At 33.9% G+C, this 20081-nt stretch overlaps 1 protein-coding gene across 1 annotated transcript; it reads right to left on the bottom strand.

Moving 5' to 3' along the window:
* Nucleotides 1-3586: 3586 nt before the first annotated feature.
* Nucleotides 3587-19700, bottom strand: LOC141345832 (sodium/potassium/calcium exchanger 5-like). The gene is made up of 9 exons (XM_073850751.1): nucleotides 19544-19700; nucleotides 16592-16771; nucleotides 16440-16523; nucleotides 15680-15783; nucleotides 15508-15608; nucleotides 13204-13487; nucleotides 11150-11356; nucleotides 4459-4560; nucleotides 3587-4379 (listed from the first exon to the last, which is right to left on the bottom strand). The coding sequence occupies exons 1-9, from the start codon at nucleotides 19698-19700 to the stop codon at nucleotides 4057-4059; spliced, it is 1542 nt and encodes a 513-aa protein (XP_073706852.1). The 3' UTR covers nucleotides 3587-4056.
* Nucleotides 19701-20081: the final 381 nt, after the last annotated feature.

Genomic DNA, 20081 nt, shown 5'->3' with positions numbered 1-20081 from the left:
ATCAATGGAAAGCTTGCTTATTTGGCTTTTTCAGATGATGTATAAATCTCAATTTCAGAAAATTGACCCTTAGGACTGGTTTGTGGTCCAGGGTCATATATTTAGAAATTTTATCTTATTTTGTTCCAAAAATACTTGCTTTAAGATGAAACTTCATATTTTTAAAGGTCGTTGTAAATAGTTTTACGTAATTTAAAAATAAGTTTTCAAAAATGTGTGACTAGTTAAGTTGGAGTTCATTACATTATTAAATAGCTACATAAAATACAAATAGTGGATAAAGTAAATTCAGTTAATTTCATTTTCACATCTCATACTACATTAAAAAAAAGTGTGAATATAGGCCAGGGCTGCTCAACCCTGCTCCTGGAGATCTACCTACCTGCAGACTTTTGCTCCAACACAGCTGTCTGTAATTATCCAGGGCTACCTAAGAGATTAATGAGCTGCTTCAGGTGTGTTTGATTAGGGTTGGAGCTGAACTTTGTAGGATAGATCTCCAGGAACAGGGTTGGGCACCCCTGATATAGGCATACTTACTAGTGTGAGGCTTGAAATTTGTGTTAAGACAACCATATGAAAGGAGGAAACAAAACCTGTTCATTGTCTTAAGAACACTTTAAATTTCTTTAAAATTTAAGAACATATTTGAGACCTTATGAAATACTTTTCATAATTGCACTTTATGAATTTAGGATTAATTTGAGAAATCTTAATGTTCTTATACATTTCATAACTGCTATTTTAATTTAAATAAAAAAACATTTGTATTTACAAAAATACTCAATTTTATGAAGATTGCACTTGAGTTCAATAATAGTTATAAAGTCACCAAAAATATAACATTTAACACAGTGTTTATTAAATGGTTACAGTTCTTAAGATTATTTATGTCATCATTTAGTTTTATATCATAATTTAGACTTTTTATCCCATAATAACAACCTAAAGTCATAATTTCAACTTTGTATCTTATTTCGACTTAAGTCTGTCAAAATTGACTGTCATAATTTCGACTTGTCATAATTACAAAATAAAAAAAAATCTAAATTATGACTTCTCAAAATTATGACTCAAGTCAAAATTTCGACAAAGTCGAATATATGATACTTAGTAATTGACTTAATTATATCAAAATGTTGACTTGGTCATAATTTATTTTTATTCCATAATTATGACTTAAGTATATCATAATTTTGACTTATCTCATTATCACTTATGTCATATTTACATTTTATCTCAGAATTGCAACTTAAGTTATAATTTTGATTTACTAAGTCATAATTTAGTTTAGAAAGTCCTAATTTACATAAAAAATTATGCATCATGATTTTTTTTATTGCAATGTAATGTTACAGTAATAAGAACCTCCAAAAAATAAAATAAATTACATAATTACAACTTAAGTATATAATTGCGCTTCATGAATTTAGGATTAATTTGAGGAATCTTAATGTTCTTATACATTTCATAACTGCTATTTTCTTATTTTAATTTAAATAAAAAACATTTGTATTTACAAAAATACTCAATTTTTTGAAGATTTCAAGAGTTCGATAATTGTTTTAAAGCCACCAAAAATGTAACATTTAACACAGTGTTCATTAAATGGTTACAGTTCTTAAGATGATTTATATACAGTAAAAGAGAAACCGAGGAAAAATGTTAAGAATGTTTTGTATTCTTAAAAATTCTTAAGACATAACGTAAAATTATGCTTAGCAAGACATTTAATGGAATTTATTAGACTTTCAAATATTAAGCATTAATCGCACTGATCTAGCAAATGAACTGTCAATGTCAAGATGGACAAATATATGACTAAGATTTACAGTCATGCAACATAAAAAAGTTTTGAGAACTTTTCATCTGTGCACCAGACTTTAAACATTCTTAGAAACTTCATAAGTCATAATTTCGACTTCATAATTTAGACCTTTTATCTTATAATTGTGACTTAAGTATAAATATATATACATTAATTTCAACTTTTATCTCATAATTATGTTTAAATTCATAATTTCAACTTTGTATCTCGTAATTATTTGATTATATTGATTATTTAATAATTAACTTATAAAGTAAATTTCGATTTAGTAAGTCTTTTTTTACTTTTTATCTTGTAACTTTTTAAGTCATTATTTCGACTTATCTCATAATTATGATTTTTAAAGTCATAATTTCAACTTAAGTCATAATTGTCACTTTTCTAAACTCGTAATTATGACTTACGTGTCGTGATTTCGACTTTTTAAGGCATGAATTTTTTTAATGAATGAACCAGACTTTACACATGCTTAGAAACTTAGAATTCATCTTCAGAACTGTAACTTGACACTAACCTTTATCAGATGCATGAATGTAAAAATGCCTTTCAAAAAAAAAAAAATTATGAAAAAAATTATGCATCATGATTTTTTTTATTGCAATGTAATGTTACAGTAATAAGAACCTCCAAAAAATAAAATAAACCTTGTCTGGATGAATTCAGTGAGGTAGAAAACGGGAGTTAAAGCTTATACAAGTGATTCTGTGACTATAAACACTGGAAGATAAAACATGAACATACTGAGGAAATACATGATCTTTGACATATCGATTACTAAAAGAATTGAATTTAATTTGTTTTTTCAAATAACTCATTTTATCACATTGACCAAAATCCCTGAGCAATACAGTTTTAGAAAAACTCAACTCTTGCCACCATCAAAACAAATTGGGAAACCAGAAATAATTTAGACATCAAATGGTCAACTGGAGAAAATTACTGGAAATAACAAATGTATTACTGTTGTTCCACTTCATTTTTGGGTCACACTTGGTACATTCGTGGTCAAAAGTGATGAAGGCCTTGAAATGTTTTTTTTTTTTTTTGGAAAGTCAATGTACTACATTGAGTATTGTTTAGAATTGTAAGGGGATGTTACCATGCTATGCACTGTTTATGAGCCGTTTTACCAGTCATTTTTTAAATGCAAAGGTAACAAGTGTTACTTTATTCTTTGACTCTTTAACATCCAAATCATGATTTTGTGTGTGTGTGTTTGCATATCTAATGTGACAAAAGTCACCAAATGTCATCCCATTCCAAGCCAAAAAATGTACAAATTTTGAAAAGGTAAAAATTTTTAGTCTGACTTAACTGACTGCATTTTGGAAGTTCAAACTCAGAGCACCATTGAAATCCACTATATGGAGAGAAATCCTGCAATGTTTCCTCAAAAAACAATTTCTTATCGACTGAAGAAAGAAAGACATGAACATCTCGGATGACAAGGGGGTGAGTACATTATCTGTACATTTTTGTTCTGAAAGTGAACTTCTCCTTTAAGTTACAGTCTAAGAATTTTTGCTTCTTCCATATTAAAAAATAAAAATATTTGACTTTTGCATCGTTAACTAGTGCACAAAAGGAAAATGCTGAAAAGTCAAAATCAGTTTTGAAGTTATGTGAATATAAACGTTTTTATGATAGAGCGAGGTCAAGAGCATCCATTGTTACAGAATCACTTTATGGACAATTTTTTGTGATTTGTTTTCATTAATGTGACGCACTGATGCTCTGATGTGGTTGATGTTGATTGTGAAATCAATAAGCCAGTAAAAAAATGGCTTCTATTTAAAAAAAAAAAAAAAAAAAATGCACAACACTGCAAAAAATGCTTTTCTTAAGATTTTTTGTCTTGTTTCCAGCCAAAATATCTAAAAATTCTTTAATCAAGAAGGATTTTCTAGACAAGTTAAAATTAAGTGTTTTTGCTTGAAACAATCAAAATAATCTTCCAATGGGGTAAGAAAAATAATCTTATTTCAAACAGAAAACTAGACTATTTTTCCCCCACTGGCAGATTATTCATCTTGTTTCAAGCAAAAACACTTACTTTTGACTTGTTTTTACTGAAAACAATAAATAATTTTTACTCGTCTAGAAAATCCTTCTTGATTTAAGAATATTTAGATATTTTGGCTGGAAAAAAGACAAAAAATCTAAGTAAGGAAAGCATTATTTTGCATTGCCTCATCAGTGAGGTTATATCAGATCGTCCCATTTGGGCTTCAGTCACCGCAGGCGCGGATGGGATTGTTCCCAATGATCCCGAGCTCGTAGAGGATGGAGAGCGTGGCGAAGAGCACGTAACACGCCAGAGACACCAGACCCAGCTTCCAGTCCAGCTTCCATCCGTTGACGTGAACGGCCACGAAGAGGAAGACGATGGAGAGCAGCAGCGTGCAGGACATGAAGACCAGACCTGAGCTGTTGACCTCCACCGGAGACCCAGTGTCCACAAACACCGTCTTGATGAACCACGGCAGACCCAGACACAGCATGTCGAACACGTTTGAGCCCACGATGTTGGACATGGCCATGTCAGCTTTACCTGCGAGAGACACACAGAGCAGCTCTGATGAAGAGCACCTTCCACACAGCGACGACTGGACGCACGAGGGGGCCTTTACCTTCACGAGCGACCATCACGCTGGCCACGGTGTCTGGGATGCTGGTTCCCGCCGCTAGAAGTGTCATTCCCATCACCGTGTCCGGGATTCCCAGCGTCTCTCCTGAACACAAACAACAGATGAAACCCATCCACTGCAGATCCTGTTAAGATTTCCTTTAGTAACAGACATAACCACACAGCTGGCTGTTGACTTTCGTGGTATGAAAAATAATACTATGGAAGTCAATGGGTCAAACTGTTTGGTTCCAGACACCCTTTAAAATATTTAGTTCAACAAATAAAAGAAACTCGTAAAGGTTTGGAAAGACACGAGGAAGAGTAAATGGCAGAAGTTTCATTTTTTTCTTTAGGGTGAAGCAGCATATCAGCATATTAAAACTAGATTAAAAAAAGTTTGTCAAGACTAACTTTAAAGTTGGCTTGAGAAAGCTAAAACAGGAAGTTAGAAAGTTTTAAAAGCTAGAAGTTTGAAGTAGTTTTAAAGAGATTAGAAATAGTAGATAGCATTTTGCATGCAGCATGTTACTAGCAAAATTTGTAAGTGTTTATAACATGATTAGCATATTACTAGCTTGTTGTTAGCATGATTAGCATGTTGTTAACATGTTTCTAGCATGATTAACAAGTTACTGGTATTTTGCTAGCATGATTAGCACGTTACTAGATTGTTGCTAGCGTGATCAAAATGTTTCCAGCATGTTATTAGCATGATTAGCATGTAGTTAACCTGTTTCTAGCATGTTGTTAACATGATTAGCAAGTTACTAGCATGTTGTTAGCATGTTTATTGCATAATTAACATGTTATTGACATGTTACTAACATACTGGCATGCTTCTAACATGATTAGCATGTGGCTAGAATTTTTATAGCATGATTAGCATGTTGTTAGCATTTTGTTAGCATGATTAGCAAGTTGCTAGCATGTTAACATGATTAACAAATTGGAAGCATGTTACTACCATGATAGCATTATTAACAAGTTACTAGCATGTTTCTAGCATGATTAGCATGTGGCTAGAATTGTTATAGCATGATTAGCATGTTGTTAGCATGATTAGCAAGTTGTTAGCATGTTAACATGATTAACAAATTGGAAGCATGTTACTAACATGATAGCATTATTAACAAGTTACTAGCATGTTTCTAGCATGATTAGCATGTGGCTAGAATTGTTATAGCATGATTAGCATGTTGTTAGCATGATTAGCAAGTTGTTAGCATGTTAACATGATTAACAAATTGGAAGCATGTTACTAACATGATAGCATTATTAACAAGTTACTAGCATGTTTCTAGCATGATTAGCATGTGGCTAGAATTGTTATAGCATGATTAGCATGTTGTTAGCATGATTAGCAAGTTGTTAGCATGTTAACATGATTAACAAATTGGAAGCATGTTACTAACATGATAGCATTATTAACAAGTTACTAGCATGTTTCTAGCATGATTAGCATGTGGCTAGAATTGTTATAGCATGATTAGCACGTTACTAGCATGTTAACATGATTAGCAAATTGGAAGCATGTTACTAACATGATTAACAAGTTACTACAATGATTACCAAGTTAATATCATGTTACTAGCATGATTAGCAAGTTAGTAGCATATTACTAGCATGTTGTTAATATGTTTGTAGTATGATTAACATGTTACTAGCATTTTGTTAGCACGATTCTAGCATGATTAATATGTTAGTAGCATGATTATCAAGTTAGTAACATGTTAGCATGATTAGCAAGTTACTAGCATGTCGCTAACATGTTTGTAGCTTGTTACTTGCATGATTCTAGCATGATTAGCATGTTGATAGCATGAATGAGTCTCAAGGGATTCTGGGAGTTTAGATTTGAATTTTGACAGTTGGAGTTTGAAGAATCTTCACTGGTTTGACCATTCCGTCAATGTAAGTCTACAGGATTTTTGATAGTCTGGTTTTCGAAAACCGTAAGCCGAATCAGTCTAAAAAGATACAGCAACCCCTATCAGACCAGTCTGAAGGTCTGGGCCAAGTTTGGTGATTGTAGCTTAAAAATTCTAGGAGGAGACATATTTTATAAATTTAGTCTCATAAGAAGAAGTTTAAATATTATAACAGTAAATTGGCTTTTTCAAGCCAACTTGATGTTTTCTGAAGGATCATGTGAGCTGAAAATTCAGCTTCAATCACAGGAATAAATTACATTTTAGCATAGATTCACAAAGAAAACTGCTATTTTTTAATTGAAATAATATTTCATATTTTTCGATATTTTTGATCAAATAAATGCAGCCTTGGTGAGCAGAAGAATAACATTCAAACTCCATCTCAGGCGTCAGTGAGCTGCTTTACTGAGGGGCAGGAGGTTCAGTGGTTCCTGCAGTGGATGACGTCCTCATGGTTTCTCTCTGTCAGTACCTGCTCTCATTAGTGTTGCTCTAAAGCTCCGCCTGCTCTCCAGCGCTCATGTGAATCTGTGTGACCGTGTGCAGGATAATAATCCTATTATATACGGCTGCATCACATGGTTTCTCATGGGCCCCGTGGGCTTCAGCCGGCCGTAATCCAGCACGGACCGAGCGGAGAGACTGGAGTCTCCAGCATCATAATCCTTCAGGATACAGCGCTGGCATTTCAGGAATGGAGATCTGAGCATGTGACCCGATCCAAACCCCAACACACAGCTACTGGACGACTGCGATGCTAAATAATTGATCAGAACTAGACTAGACATTCTGATAACAGCCATACTGAACAACAGCAGCTTCTTCTTCTGTCAATTTCATACAGGAAACTTCCAGACAGTATGAAATATTCAGAAAGGGCAAATCAAATCACTAGATCTACTGCATGTTGCTATAAATCAGTCCTGCATGTCTGCACTGATGCTGAAATAATTGAGATGTTCTGGGAATTGTTTTGTAAGCCTTTAGTTAGTCTTTAGTTGAATACAGTTTTAGAATCACTCTTGCTTTGAACAAAACAAATGTTTAACAAATGTCAATGTCTTAATCCAGGGCTATTCAATTAGATCCATTTGAGGGCCGGATTATCGAACTGGAAATTTGAAGCGGGCCAAGGGGATGGGGGCCGTCCCGATCTTTTTCTAGGGGGCCTATACAATTACACTGAAATGCATTTTCACTAAAAGGAACTAATATTACCAACACCAACATCTATAAAAGGTTACGGTGCTGTCTGTCAATCAATTTAAAAAAAAAAAAAAATCACACATTTTTTTGTAATTAATCATGAATAATCGCATATTTATACTGTCATAATTTCACAATGAACCTCCAAATTAAGGTAGAAACAACAAAGTATTTTTAAATATGTGTTTAATAGCATCTTTTTACCAAGTAGCCTATTATTAATGAAGTATTGATTTCAATATTGCTACTGGTGACTCTATTAAATGAATTTTCTCTCAGTTTTACATATTAATTATGTCCATTAAACATTACAGTAGAATTGAAAGCCCAACATTTAATAGGCTCTGAAATATATAACAGCTTTTAATTTAGGTGATTTTAAAACAATCTTCATATAAACTATAAATTGTATATGCATAAAATAGACAGATTATTATTGCCATATACTGGTTATAATCGATATTTTATGTTTTTAATTTTACATAAGTGTTTGTTTACCACAAAGTATATTTTCAATATCAATATCAAGATAACATTCAAATTGAATCATAAGAGCTTTAAAGTGCTTAAAATGGTTGTGCAAAATGCTTGAAAGTCATTGAAAAGTGCTTGAATTTCTCTCTCAAAAGGTTATACAAACACTGAAATGAATAATGTAATAACATTCGACTTTGCTTAAGTTGGTGTGACTGGTTGTCTGACATAGCGTACATCAGCGCTGTTAAAAACAGAATTCTGAGCAGAATTTGAATGATTCTCACTGATCTTTCAGCAACCTTAATTCATTCTGGGCGAATTCAAACACTTTTCACTGGATCTCGCAGCACTGTGCAGTAACAGTGTCGCGAAATCAACTTTGGTTCCCGATGCTGTTCTGAGCTTGGACAAGTGTGTTTGCGTTGCGGTCCGAGCTGATAAACGGTCCGCGCTGCGCAGCTCAAATGTGGCGCGCTTTGGTTTCTCTTTCGCTTCGTTTGCCGTTTAATGTTTCTCATATGAAACAGAAATAGCAGCGCTTATGAGTTGAATAACGCGGTGGTCGCGCCATTGCGACCACTCACAAAATTTAGTCGCACCGGCAGAAAAAATGCGACCATTTGGTCGCAGTCTGGAGCCCTACAAGCGCTTGTCAAATCTGCCGTCTATTGATGATGTTGCGATCTCCGGTAGATTGTTGTTGTTCTTGGCTCTCTTGCTTTTCTTTTTTGGCTGGCCCGCCGCCTAGTGGACAAACTAATTAGTGCAAAAACCATTCAAGCCACCTGCTGCTCCCTCGGGCCGGACGAAGATGATTGGCGGGCCGCATTGGGCCCGCGGGCCGCCAATTGAATAGCCCTGTCTTAATCTAACAAAATCGACCAATTTTTAAATCTGTTAATCGAACATAGCTGACCAATATTTAAGTTTCGCAATAAAACAAACCTGACTGAGGTGTAAATCTGTTAATTGAACAAAACCAAACAATATTTAAATCTTGTAATCAAACAAAACCAATTGACGTTTAAATCTAACTGAACATAACTGACAAATGTTTAGTTCTTGAAATCGAACAAAAACAACCAATATTTAAATATCGTAAACAAACAAAACCAAACAAGTTTTATACTCTCGAAAAACAACAAACATTTAAGTCTCTTAATTGAACAAAACCAACCAATATTTAATTCTCATATTTAAACATAACCAACAAATATTTACATCTCATAATCGAACGAAACCAACCAATATATAAATCTCATACTCGAACGAAACCAACCAATATATAAATCTCATACTCGAACGAAACCAACCAATATATAAATCTCATAATCGAACGAAACCAACCAATATATAAATCTCATAATCGAACGAAACCAACCAATATATAAATCTCATACTCGAACGAAACCAACCAATATATAAATCTCATACTCGAACGAAACCAACCAATATATAAATCTCATACTCGAACAAAACCAACCAATATATAAATCTCATACTCGAACGAAACCAACCAATATATAAATCTCATAATCGAACGAAACCAACCAATATATAAATCTCATACTCGAACGAAACCAACCAATATATAAATCTCATACTCGAACAAAACCAACCAATATATAAATCTCATACTCGAACGAAACCAACCAATATATAAATCTCATAATCGAACGAAACCAACCAATATATAAATCTCATACTCGAACGAAACCAACCAATATATAAATCTCATAATCGAACGAAACCAACCAATATATAAATCTCATAATCGAACGAAACCAACCAATATATAAATCTCATAATCGAACGAAACCAACCAATATATAAATCTCATACTCGAACGAAACCAACCAATATATAAATCTCATACTCGAACAAAACCAACAAATATTTAAATCTCATACTCGAACGAAACCAACCAATATATAAATCTCATACTCGAACAAAACCAACCAATATATAAATCTCATACTCGAACGAAACCAACCAATATATAAATCTCATAATCGAACGAAACCAACCAATATATAAATCTCATACTCGAACAAAACCAACCAATATATAAATCTCATACTCGAACAAAACCAACCAATATATAAATCTCATACTCGAACGAAACCAACCAATATATAAATCTCATAATCGAACGAAACCAACCAATATATAAATCTCATAATCGAACGAAACCAACCAATATATAAATCTCATAATCGAACGAAACCAACCAATATATAAATCTCATACTCGAACGAAACCAACCAATATATAAATCTCATAATCGAACGAAACCAACCAATATATAAATCTCATACTCGAACGAAACCAACCAATATATAAATCTCATACTCGAACGAAACCAACCAATATATAAATCTCATACTCGAACGAAACCAACCAATATATAAATCTCATACTCGAACGAAACCAACCAATATATAAATCTCATACTCGAACGAAACCAACCAATATATAAATCTCATACTCGAACGAAACCAACCAATATATAAATCTCATAATCGAACGAAACCAACCAATATATAAATCTCATAATCGAACGAAACCAACCAATATATAAATCTCATAATCGAACGAAACCAACCAATATATAAATCTCATAATCGAACGAAACCAACCAATATATAAATCTCATACTCGAACGAAACCAACCAATATATAAATCTCATACTCGAACGAAACAACAAACATTTCAATCTCGAAAGCTAACAAAACCAATAAATATTTAGATCTCTTAATTGAACAAAATGACAAATATTTAGATCACATAGTTGAACAAAACCAACCAATATTAAGACCTCATACTTAAACGACAAATATTTGAATCTTCTAATCAAACGAAACTGACCGCAATCAAACAAAAGCACTGAAGCATTACAGACGAAACAGTATGACAGTCTGTAAAGCTGCTTTGAATCTATTCTTTTTAAAGTGCCATACAAATAAACTTGACTTGTATTTCCTGTAGCTCATCGGGTTGAGCATGATGTTCGTAACACAAAGCTCATTGGTTTGAATCACTACATGAACAGAACAAACAGACAAAGGTGTGTTTACCGACAATGGTGACCATCCACACCAGCACGTATGTGAATGCGGAGATCCAGACGGCAGACATCAGGAAGGTGATCATGTAGCATTTCCTCCAGAATCGTCTCCTGCAGTCGGGAACGGTCAGGAACAGCAGAACGATGATCGGCAGAGACAGAACCCACAGGATCCGCTTCACATCGTGATCCGGCATCGTGAACACACTCTTCTGCTCTGAGAGAGACAAATGTGCAAATGCTAAAAAACACTATTATTATGGTTTGTTACATGCAGCACAAGGTTATTTTCTTTAACGAAAACTAAAACTAAGACAAAAAACGACTGATCAGAAAACATCTTTGTAAACTGAAATAAAATAAAAACGTCAAAATAAATAAAAAACTAAAATGAAACAAAACTAACAACTTTTATTGAAAAACTACCTGGAATAAAAAAATAATAATCAAAAATAAATAATCGTTTTCGTAATCATTGCGTTCTCACCCCATGGCGGAAAAATAAAGACACGAACAGCACCTGCATTAAATCTAGTTAAGCTAAATTATTTAATTTTTATGTAACACAAGCAATCAAACCAATATACTAGAGCTGATTAATCATTAAAAGATAGAGATTCAAACACACACGTAATCTCATTTCTAAATGACAATGATTTTGATGGAACATTTAAATCTGTATTTGCACTGCCACTGACACAGAAAGAGCAGTCATCATGTTTAGGTAAGAAACAGTCATTAATATCATCACAGCAATACTGAGATTAAAGATCATAGTTTGGATATAAACACTGATGTCTATGATAGAAACCAACATAGAGCATGTTATCTTCTGAAAGTAATTGGCGCTTCAAATAACGTATGTGTCGATTGCATTGTTTGGCCTCTAGGTGGCAACAAGTAACTGTTAAAAAATGTATTTATCATTGAATAGAGATTCATTTAAAATGCTGATTCATCCAGTAATGTTTTTATTCATCCAAACCACTTTTTCATAAAAGTAATATTAAAATTGGTGAATTAAATACAGTATATTATATTTTAAATACAAATATTATGTATTGCATCATTTATAATTCATTCAAATAAATTAAACAATTTTAAATAGACTGCAGCAATTGATATTTTGTCTCACTTTATTTAGCTTACTTTAGAATCAAAATTGCGATACATGAACGTGCAATTGCAAGTAGTAGTTTATATCTTGGGATTCTTATATTGCAATATCTGCAGTTCTCTGGAATTGCATGATATAAACTCACAATTCTGAAAAATAAAGTTGGAATTGCATGATATAAACTTGCAATTGTGAGTTAAGTCAGAATTGTGAGATATAAAGTAAAAATTTCAAGATATAAACTCACAGTTCTGAGATTATTTCTTGCAATTGCAAGTTTATATCATGCAAATTGCGGCTGTTTCTCAGAACTGCAAGTTCATATCTCGGGATTGTGATATTGCAATATATACAATTCTCTGAAATTGCATAATGTAAACTCACAATTCTAAGTCGCAATTGCATGATGTAAAATTGTATTTATCATTGAATAGAGATTCATTTAAAATGCTGATTCATCAAGTAATGTTTTTATTCATCCAAACCACTTTTTCATAAAAGTAATATTAAAATTGGAGAATTAAATACAGTATATTATCTTTTAAATACAAATATTATGTATTGCATGATTAATCATTCATTCAAATAAATTAAACACTTTTAAATAGACTGCAGCAATTGATATTTTGTCTCACTTTATTTTTTGCTTATTGGTTGAATCTAAAACTGAAACTGAAACTGAAGTATATAAAAACTAAATAGAAATGTGTTCACAACATAAAAACGAAACTCAAAACTGATCAAACTGTTAATGAAGCTAATAAAAATGAAATTGCAAATTTGAACATTTAAAAAAAGCAAAACTATAATAACCTTGATGCAGCGGAAACGTGTTTTGTGGAGACGGGATTCTTTGTAGGTTTTACAAAAATTCAAAAAAGTGAGATGCAACAGAAAAGCATTTTTTATGCAAAAGTGCAGACGGACTGTGTGATGAGATGCTGTACCATCGGTGATCTCGTTGAGGCCGTGCAGGCTGAGTGACAGATGGGAATATCCCGAATCGTCCTGGAAGATGCCGCTGTCTGCTCTGGAGCGGCGGTGGAGGCGGAGGCTGCTTTCGTCACTCCATCCCACCAGCGGCTGCTGCTCGTCACGCTCCTGAGAACTCTTATTCAGACACGAGCAGCACGGACTGAAGCGCTGCATCACGTACTCGCTGATCTTCAGATCGAAACACAGCACACACACGTACACGCCGTACACCAGCAGGAGACACGCGCTGTCATACCTGCACACACACAACACACCACAGTCACAGCTCAAACACAGCAGATATACACACATGGATATTGGGGATGATGTGCTTTCATACATGGAAGCCTGTTTCCTCCACTGAATAAAACATAAAAAAGGTATTTGCGACTTAGCATCTCAGAATTCTGACTTTTCTTCTCGCAATTTCAAATTTACATCTCGCAATTCTGAGGTTTTTTTTTGAGATATAAACGCACAATTGTGAGTTATAAAGTCAGAATTACAGGATATAAAGTCAAAATTGTGAGATATAAACTTGCAATTCTGAGTTTTTTTTTTATTTCTCGGAATTCTGACTTAACTCGCAATTGCAGGTTTATATCAAGCAATTGCAACTTTATTTCTCAGAACTGTGAGTTTATATCATGCAGTTCCAGAGAATTGCATATATTGCAATATCATAATCCCGAGATATAAGTTTGCAATTCTGTAAATAAAATCAGAATTTCGAGATAAAAACTCAGAATTCTGAGAAATAGAGTCACAATTTGCATGATATAAACTTGCAATTCTGAGTCAGGTTACAAATTTCTATTATGCAAATTGCAACTTTATTTCTCAGAATTCCGAGTTTTATCTCGAAATCCTGACTTCATTACTCAGAATTGCGAACTTTTATCATTGCATGATATAAACTCACAATTCTGAAAAATAAAGTCGCAATTGCAAGTTAAGTCAGAATTGCAAGATATAAAATCAAACTTGTGAGATATAAACTCGCAATTCTAAGTTTTTTTCTTGCAATTGCAAGTAGTATCTCGCAATTCTGTCTCAGAATTGCAAGTTTCTATCCTGCAAATTGCGACTCTATTTATCAGAATTCCAAGAATCTTGAAATTCTGATTTTATTTTCAGAATTACAAACTTATATCTTGGGATTTTGATATTGCAATATATGCAGTTCTCTGGAATTGCATGATATAAACTCAAAATTCTGAGAATTAAAGTCGCAATTGTGTAATATAAACTTGCAATTGCGAGTAAAGTCAAACTTCCGAGAAATAAACTGCCAATTCTGAAAAATAAAAGAGTCAGAATTGTGATATAAGCCGCAATAAATTTGTTTAAATTTATTTTTAATTAAGTGGTGGAAACGGGCTTCCAAATTCATAGGCAAAACACTTCAATTTTCAAAACTATGCAATTTTGATTAAAAATTGCAAGTTGTTGCAAGACAGTTGTGAGATGGGTTTTTTTTTTTTTTTTCATTTTTGTAAAAAAAGTCAAACTGTAAGTGATTTTTACAATTTTCAAAATTTTGCAATTTTGATTTTAAAAAAGTGAATTGTAAGTTGGATGTTGTAAAAAAAAAATCTGAAATGTTTAGATTTTTTTTATTTTTTGAAAATTTTCAAGATTTTCACATTCTTAAAACAAATTGTAATTGTTATTTTTTTTTTTGCATTTCTAATAGAAAAATAGAAAAAGTCAGAATTGCGAGATATAATTGCGATTGTGTAAAATTGCAAAAAACCTTAGAAATGTGAGATAAAATCCACAATTACATTTTAAAAACTTTATTTTCTGGTCTGAGTTTGTATCTTACAATTCTGACTTTTTTTTCCAGGAAAAAGATGGATGACACGTCTCCAGTCCACTATAGAAAAGTGAAGCCAAAACATCTCAGAATTGCCACTGTCCTTTTGTAAAAATGAAGTCACGTGGAGCAAGCTCACAATCATGACGCCAAAAGCAAACTTATTAGAAAAACAAACACTTGAACATACATCAGCTTGACAAGAACTACCTAAAATGTAACCCTGGACCACAAAACCAGTCGTAAGGCTCAATTTATTGAGGGTTTATGATCTATACTGATACCAGCCACCAGATGGCGATCGAAATTCGAATTCAAATCGATTTCAGCTTCACTTTTCAGGATATGTGTAAACACTTGTTCTGAACAATGTGCTGCTACTAAGCACAAACAATGCATTTGTATTAAAACTGCTTTATTCAGGCTGTGTTTGGAAACAGAATGATCACAAACTCACCAGTGAACTCTGTTATCTGAGATGATGGCGATGACTGCAGCGACGCTGATGGCGTACGCCACACAATCCCTGAACAACGGCCAGCAGGAGAGACGACCCACCTGAAACAAACACTAAATCAGATACACAGACAATACAGATACGGCATGAGAATAATACTATGGTCACACACCACAGAGGACAGCAGGCCACACGCCGCACAGATGCACAGCAGGTTATAGACGGCTGATCCCATGATGGTGCTCACGCCGATGTCTCCCTTCGTCACAAACACACCTGAGCACAAACACACCTGATCATACTCTGCACTGAACGCCACGGATTCAATCTCACCATATGGTGCATTCAAGTCATCTCGGATAGATCTTATTTATGAGTTGGATGCACATGAATGCCACCACAAAGTTCTTATTATGAGTGGGAAACTCAAAATTTTCTTGTTAGGGCCGTCAGTGAAAAAACATGTCGGGGGCAATGGGCACATTAGATATTCAGTGTCTGTATTGACAGTAAATGTATTGAAATGAATAAAATTGTTATTTTTTGTAATGTACAATAAAACTTATGTATATGTAAAAAGTTACATATACAAAATATTATATTACGGTATAACTACCATAGAATATATAATGATGCAGTTTACATCACCTTCATAAACTGAATAAAAAACACAAAAAACAAAAAAGCAATGATGCACATTCTTTTTTCGTCACTTTGTAGATGCAGAGTTTTAAAAAAAATCATTGAATTTTATGCAGAAAGGGTAAATCGCCATCTTGTGAATCAATTAATCAGTCATTTTAATCATTCAGTAATAATTTAACAAAAAAAAAAAAAAAAAAAAAAAGTTACTACAATATTAGTTGTCTTTATGTATCAATTTTGTCTAAGATTTCTCTAAAAACTTTAAATAGAAAAAAAAAAAAAATTACCCAGAAATGCGGTGACGAGTTCCGGTGCTGAGCTCCCAGCGGCCATGAAAGTAGCTCCAGCGACGTCCTGCGAAAGACCGAGACCTAAAACACAGATCTGTTGAAATCACACTGAACACACACAAGCAGAAACACCACAAAACACAACTTACGTTCGCTGATGAGCTCCAGAGACGGCAGGAAGTAATCATCACACACGATCGACACAGCAAGAAGCATGTAGAAAATGATCATAAAATAAATCAGAATCCCTCCATCCTTCCTCTCCTGAACCGTGAAGAATCCATCAGGAAATTCAGACGACTGCGGTGGGATGCAGTCAGACACATTTTCTGAAACACACACACACACACACACACAGACACACACAGACAGACACACACACACACACACACACACACACACACACACACACACACACACACACACACATGTTGGGTTTACATGTTTTATGGGGACATTCCATAGGCGTAATGGTTTTTATACTGTACAAACCATATTTTCTATCGCCCTACACCTAAACCTAGCCCTCACAGGAGATTATGCAAACTTTTACTTCCTCAAAAAAACTCATTGTGCATGATTTATAAGCCTGTTTCCTCATGGGGACCTAAGAAATGTCCCCACAAGGTCAAAATCTACTGGTATTCCTATCCTTGTGGGGACATTTGGTCCCCACAACGTGATGAATACCAGGTACACACACACACACACACACACACACACACGCACACACACACACACACACACACACACACACACACACACGCACACGCACACGCACACACACACACACACACACATGTTGGGTTTACATGTTTTATGGGGACATTCCATAGGCGTAATGGTTTTCATACTGTACAAACCGTACTTTCTATGGCCCTACACCTACCCTACACCTAAACCTAGCCCTCACAGGAGATTGTGCACACTTTTACTTCCTCAAAAAAACTCATTGTGCATGATTTATAAGCCTGTTTCCTCATGGGGACCTAAGAAATGTCCCCACAAGGTCAAAATCTACTGGTATTCCTATCCTTGTGGGGACATTTGGTCCCCACAACGTGATGAATACCAGGTACACACACACACACACACACACACACACACACACACACGCACACACACACACACACACGCACACGCACACGCACACGCACACGCACACGCACACGCACACACACACACACACACACACACACACACACACACACACACACACACACACACACACACACACACACAGACACACACACACAGACACACACACACACACACACACACACACACACACACACACACACACACACACACACACACACACAGATCTTTGAGAGGTGTTTTTATCTCAGTGAAATAAATTTTCTACACTTGTTACAAGTAAATTGACTTAAGATATTATGTCTTGTTTTTGCTTAAACCAAGCCAAAAATATCTGCCAATGGAGCAAGAAAATTAATCTTAATTCAAAGGCTAAACAAGATTATTTTTGCCCCATTGGCAGATATCTGTGCTTGAATTAAGCAAAAACAAACTTTTTTTAAGACATAATATCTTAAGTAATTTTACTTTTAAAGTAAATTCATCTTGATTCAAGAATTCTTAGATATTTATACTAGAAAACAAGACACAAATACTATGCAAGAAAATCACTTTTTGAAGTTTAGTTTAATCATATTTTTTATTTAATATTTTGTATATTTAAGGGATGTTTGATGGTTCTGAAACCTATTTATGGAATAGTTTATTATTGGTTATCTATAACATGAAACTGAAAATGAAATTTTCAACTTGAACTATTTGGAGCACAAATTTGAGTTGACTCAAGTCTCTTTTTTTAAACAAAAACATTAAAAAGTAAAAAAAAAAGTGAAACTAAAAAAGCTTTGAATTTTTTTTTTTACATTTTATATGAAATATATATATGTTTTACTCTAAAACAGCATGCAAATAAAAGCCATAAATCTAAACAAGTTGTGTTCTGAATTTGAGGTTGATATCACAAAACAGATTGATATCACAGATTTTGTTTAGCCGCAGTACAAAGCATTTTCCGTGAACAATACAAGTGTGTCTTTTCAGGACCATTTAACCGTTTTTTTTTTTTTTTAAATTAAGTCCATTATTTTTTTTGTCCACATAGTGAATGTAAAAACCTTTACCAATTTTAAACAATACTAAAAAACCAAAACATAACTTTTTTGGTCAAAACTGACAGAAGCGCACCAGAGGGTTAAAGACAATTAATATGAAGTAATATGTGACCCTGTTCCACAAAACCAGTCTCAAGTAGCATGAGTATATTTGTAGCAATAGCCAAAAATACATTATCAATTTTTCTTTTATGCCAAAAATCATTAAGATATTAATATCATGTTCCATGAAGATGGATGTAAATTTCCTACCATAAATATATCAAAACTTAATTTGTGATATGAGTAATATGCATTGCTAAGAACTTATGGACAACTTTAAAGGCGATTTTCTCAATATTTAGATTTTTTTGCACCCTCAGATTCTAGATTGTCAAAAAGTTTCCAGCCAAAATATCAAAAAATTCTTAAATCAAGAAGGATTTTCTAGACGAGTAAAAATTATTGTCTTGTTTTCAGAAAAAAAACCAAGTCAAAATGAAGTGAGTTTTTGCTTAGAACAAGCTAAATAATCTGCCAATGAGGTAAGCAAAAAAATCTTATTATAAACAGAAAACAAGAATATTTTTCTTACCCCATTGGCAGATTATTTTGCTTGTTTTTTTGTTCAGTGTTGGAAAGCTTAATTATTAGCTTTCAGATGATGTATAAATCTCAATTTCAAAAAATTGACCCTTATGACTGGTTTTGTGGTCCAGGGTCACATATTATCAATTTGACACTATGAGACGAAATCAAAATCTGAACTGAACTGATCTGAATAATGTCTCTATTGTCTACTGGAAAGCTGAAAATTTGTTTTATAACTAATGCATTATACAACATTCACACAGTTATTTTCTTGTTTATTTCTGTAAAGCTGCTTTGCATTGTATAAAGCACAATAGAACTTCAGAGTTCAATCCGTGTCTGATTCTCAAACACTTGTTGAATGAATGAAATCTCTCTTACCCAGATCCCGCCGGACTCTCGCAGCAGCCGAACCCTGAAAACTCTTCCCAGCGTAGAAGATGAGATGAACCACCGCGAATATCAGCAAAACTACAGCGATGATGTACAGCAGAACGTCTCTGCGCTTCTTCCTGTGAAGAAGCACGTCTGTCCTCATCATTCCCACCTAAAGACTAAAGACACGGCAGGAGGAGACGCATGGAGACTCTGACGTTCAGAGAGTGTGTGAGTCAGGGTTAGAAGAGTGTGTGAGTGTCACGGGACTCATTTTTCTGCATGAATGAGTCTTAAGCCTTCAGGCCTGAAGTGGTTTGACAAATACAAATGTTATCCTGCACAATGATGTGCCTCTTAAAGAGATCATTTGATTCTCTGCGCATGTTGAGTCTGTGATCACTCTGATATATACTTCCGCTTAAAAGTTTGGGATCAGTAAGATTTTTAATGCTTTTTAAAAGAGACCTTTCTGCTGATCAAGGCTGCGTTTCCTTGATTAAAAATACAGAAAAAAACTGTAATATTGTGAAATATTTTTGCA

Source organism: Garra rufa, chromosome 11 (genome assembly GCF_049309525.1).
Source record: "Garra rufa chromosome 11, GarRuf1.0, whole genome shotgun sequence".
NCBI lineage: Eukaryota > Metazoa > Chordata > Actinopteri > Cypriniformes > Cyprinidae > Garra > Garra rufa.
This window is presented reverse-complemented; position numbering and strand designations above follow the sequence as displayed.

Excerpts from the sequence above, each read along its gene's own strand:
- LOC141345832 (XM_073850751.1), bottom strand. The coding sequence starts at position 19,700 with ATGAGGACAGACGTGCTTCTTCACAGGAAGAAGCGCAGAGACGTTCTG. Across the intron at positions 16,524-16,591 it reads TCTGGAGCTCATCAGCGAAC|GTCTCGGTCTTTCGCAGGAC; the intron begins GTAAGTTGTGTT and ends TCTGTGTTTTAG. Across the intron at positions 15,784-16,439 it reads ACTCGTCACCGCATTTCTGG|GTGTGTTTGTGACGAAGGGA; the intron begins GTAATTTTTTTT and ends GTTTGTGCTCAG.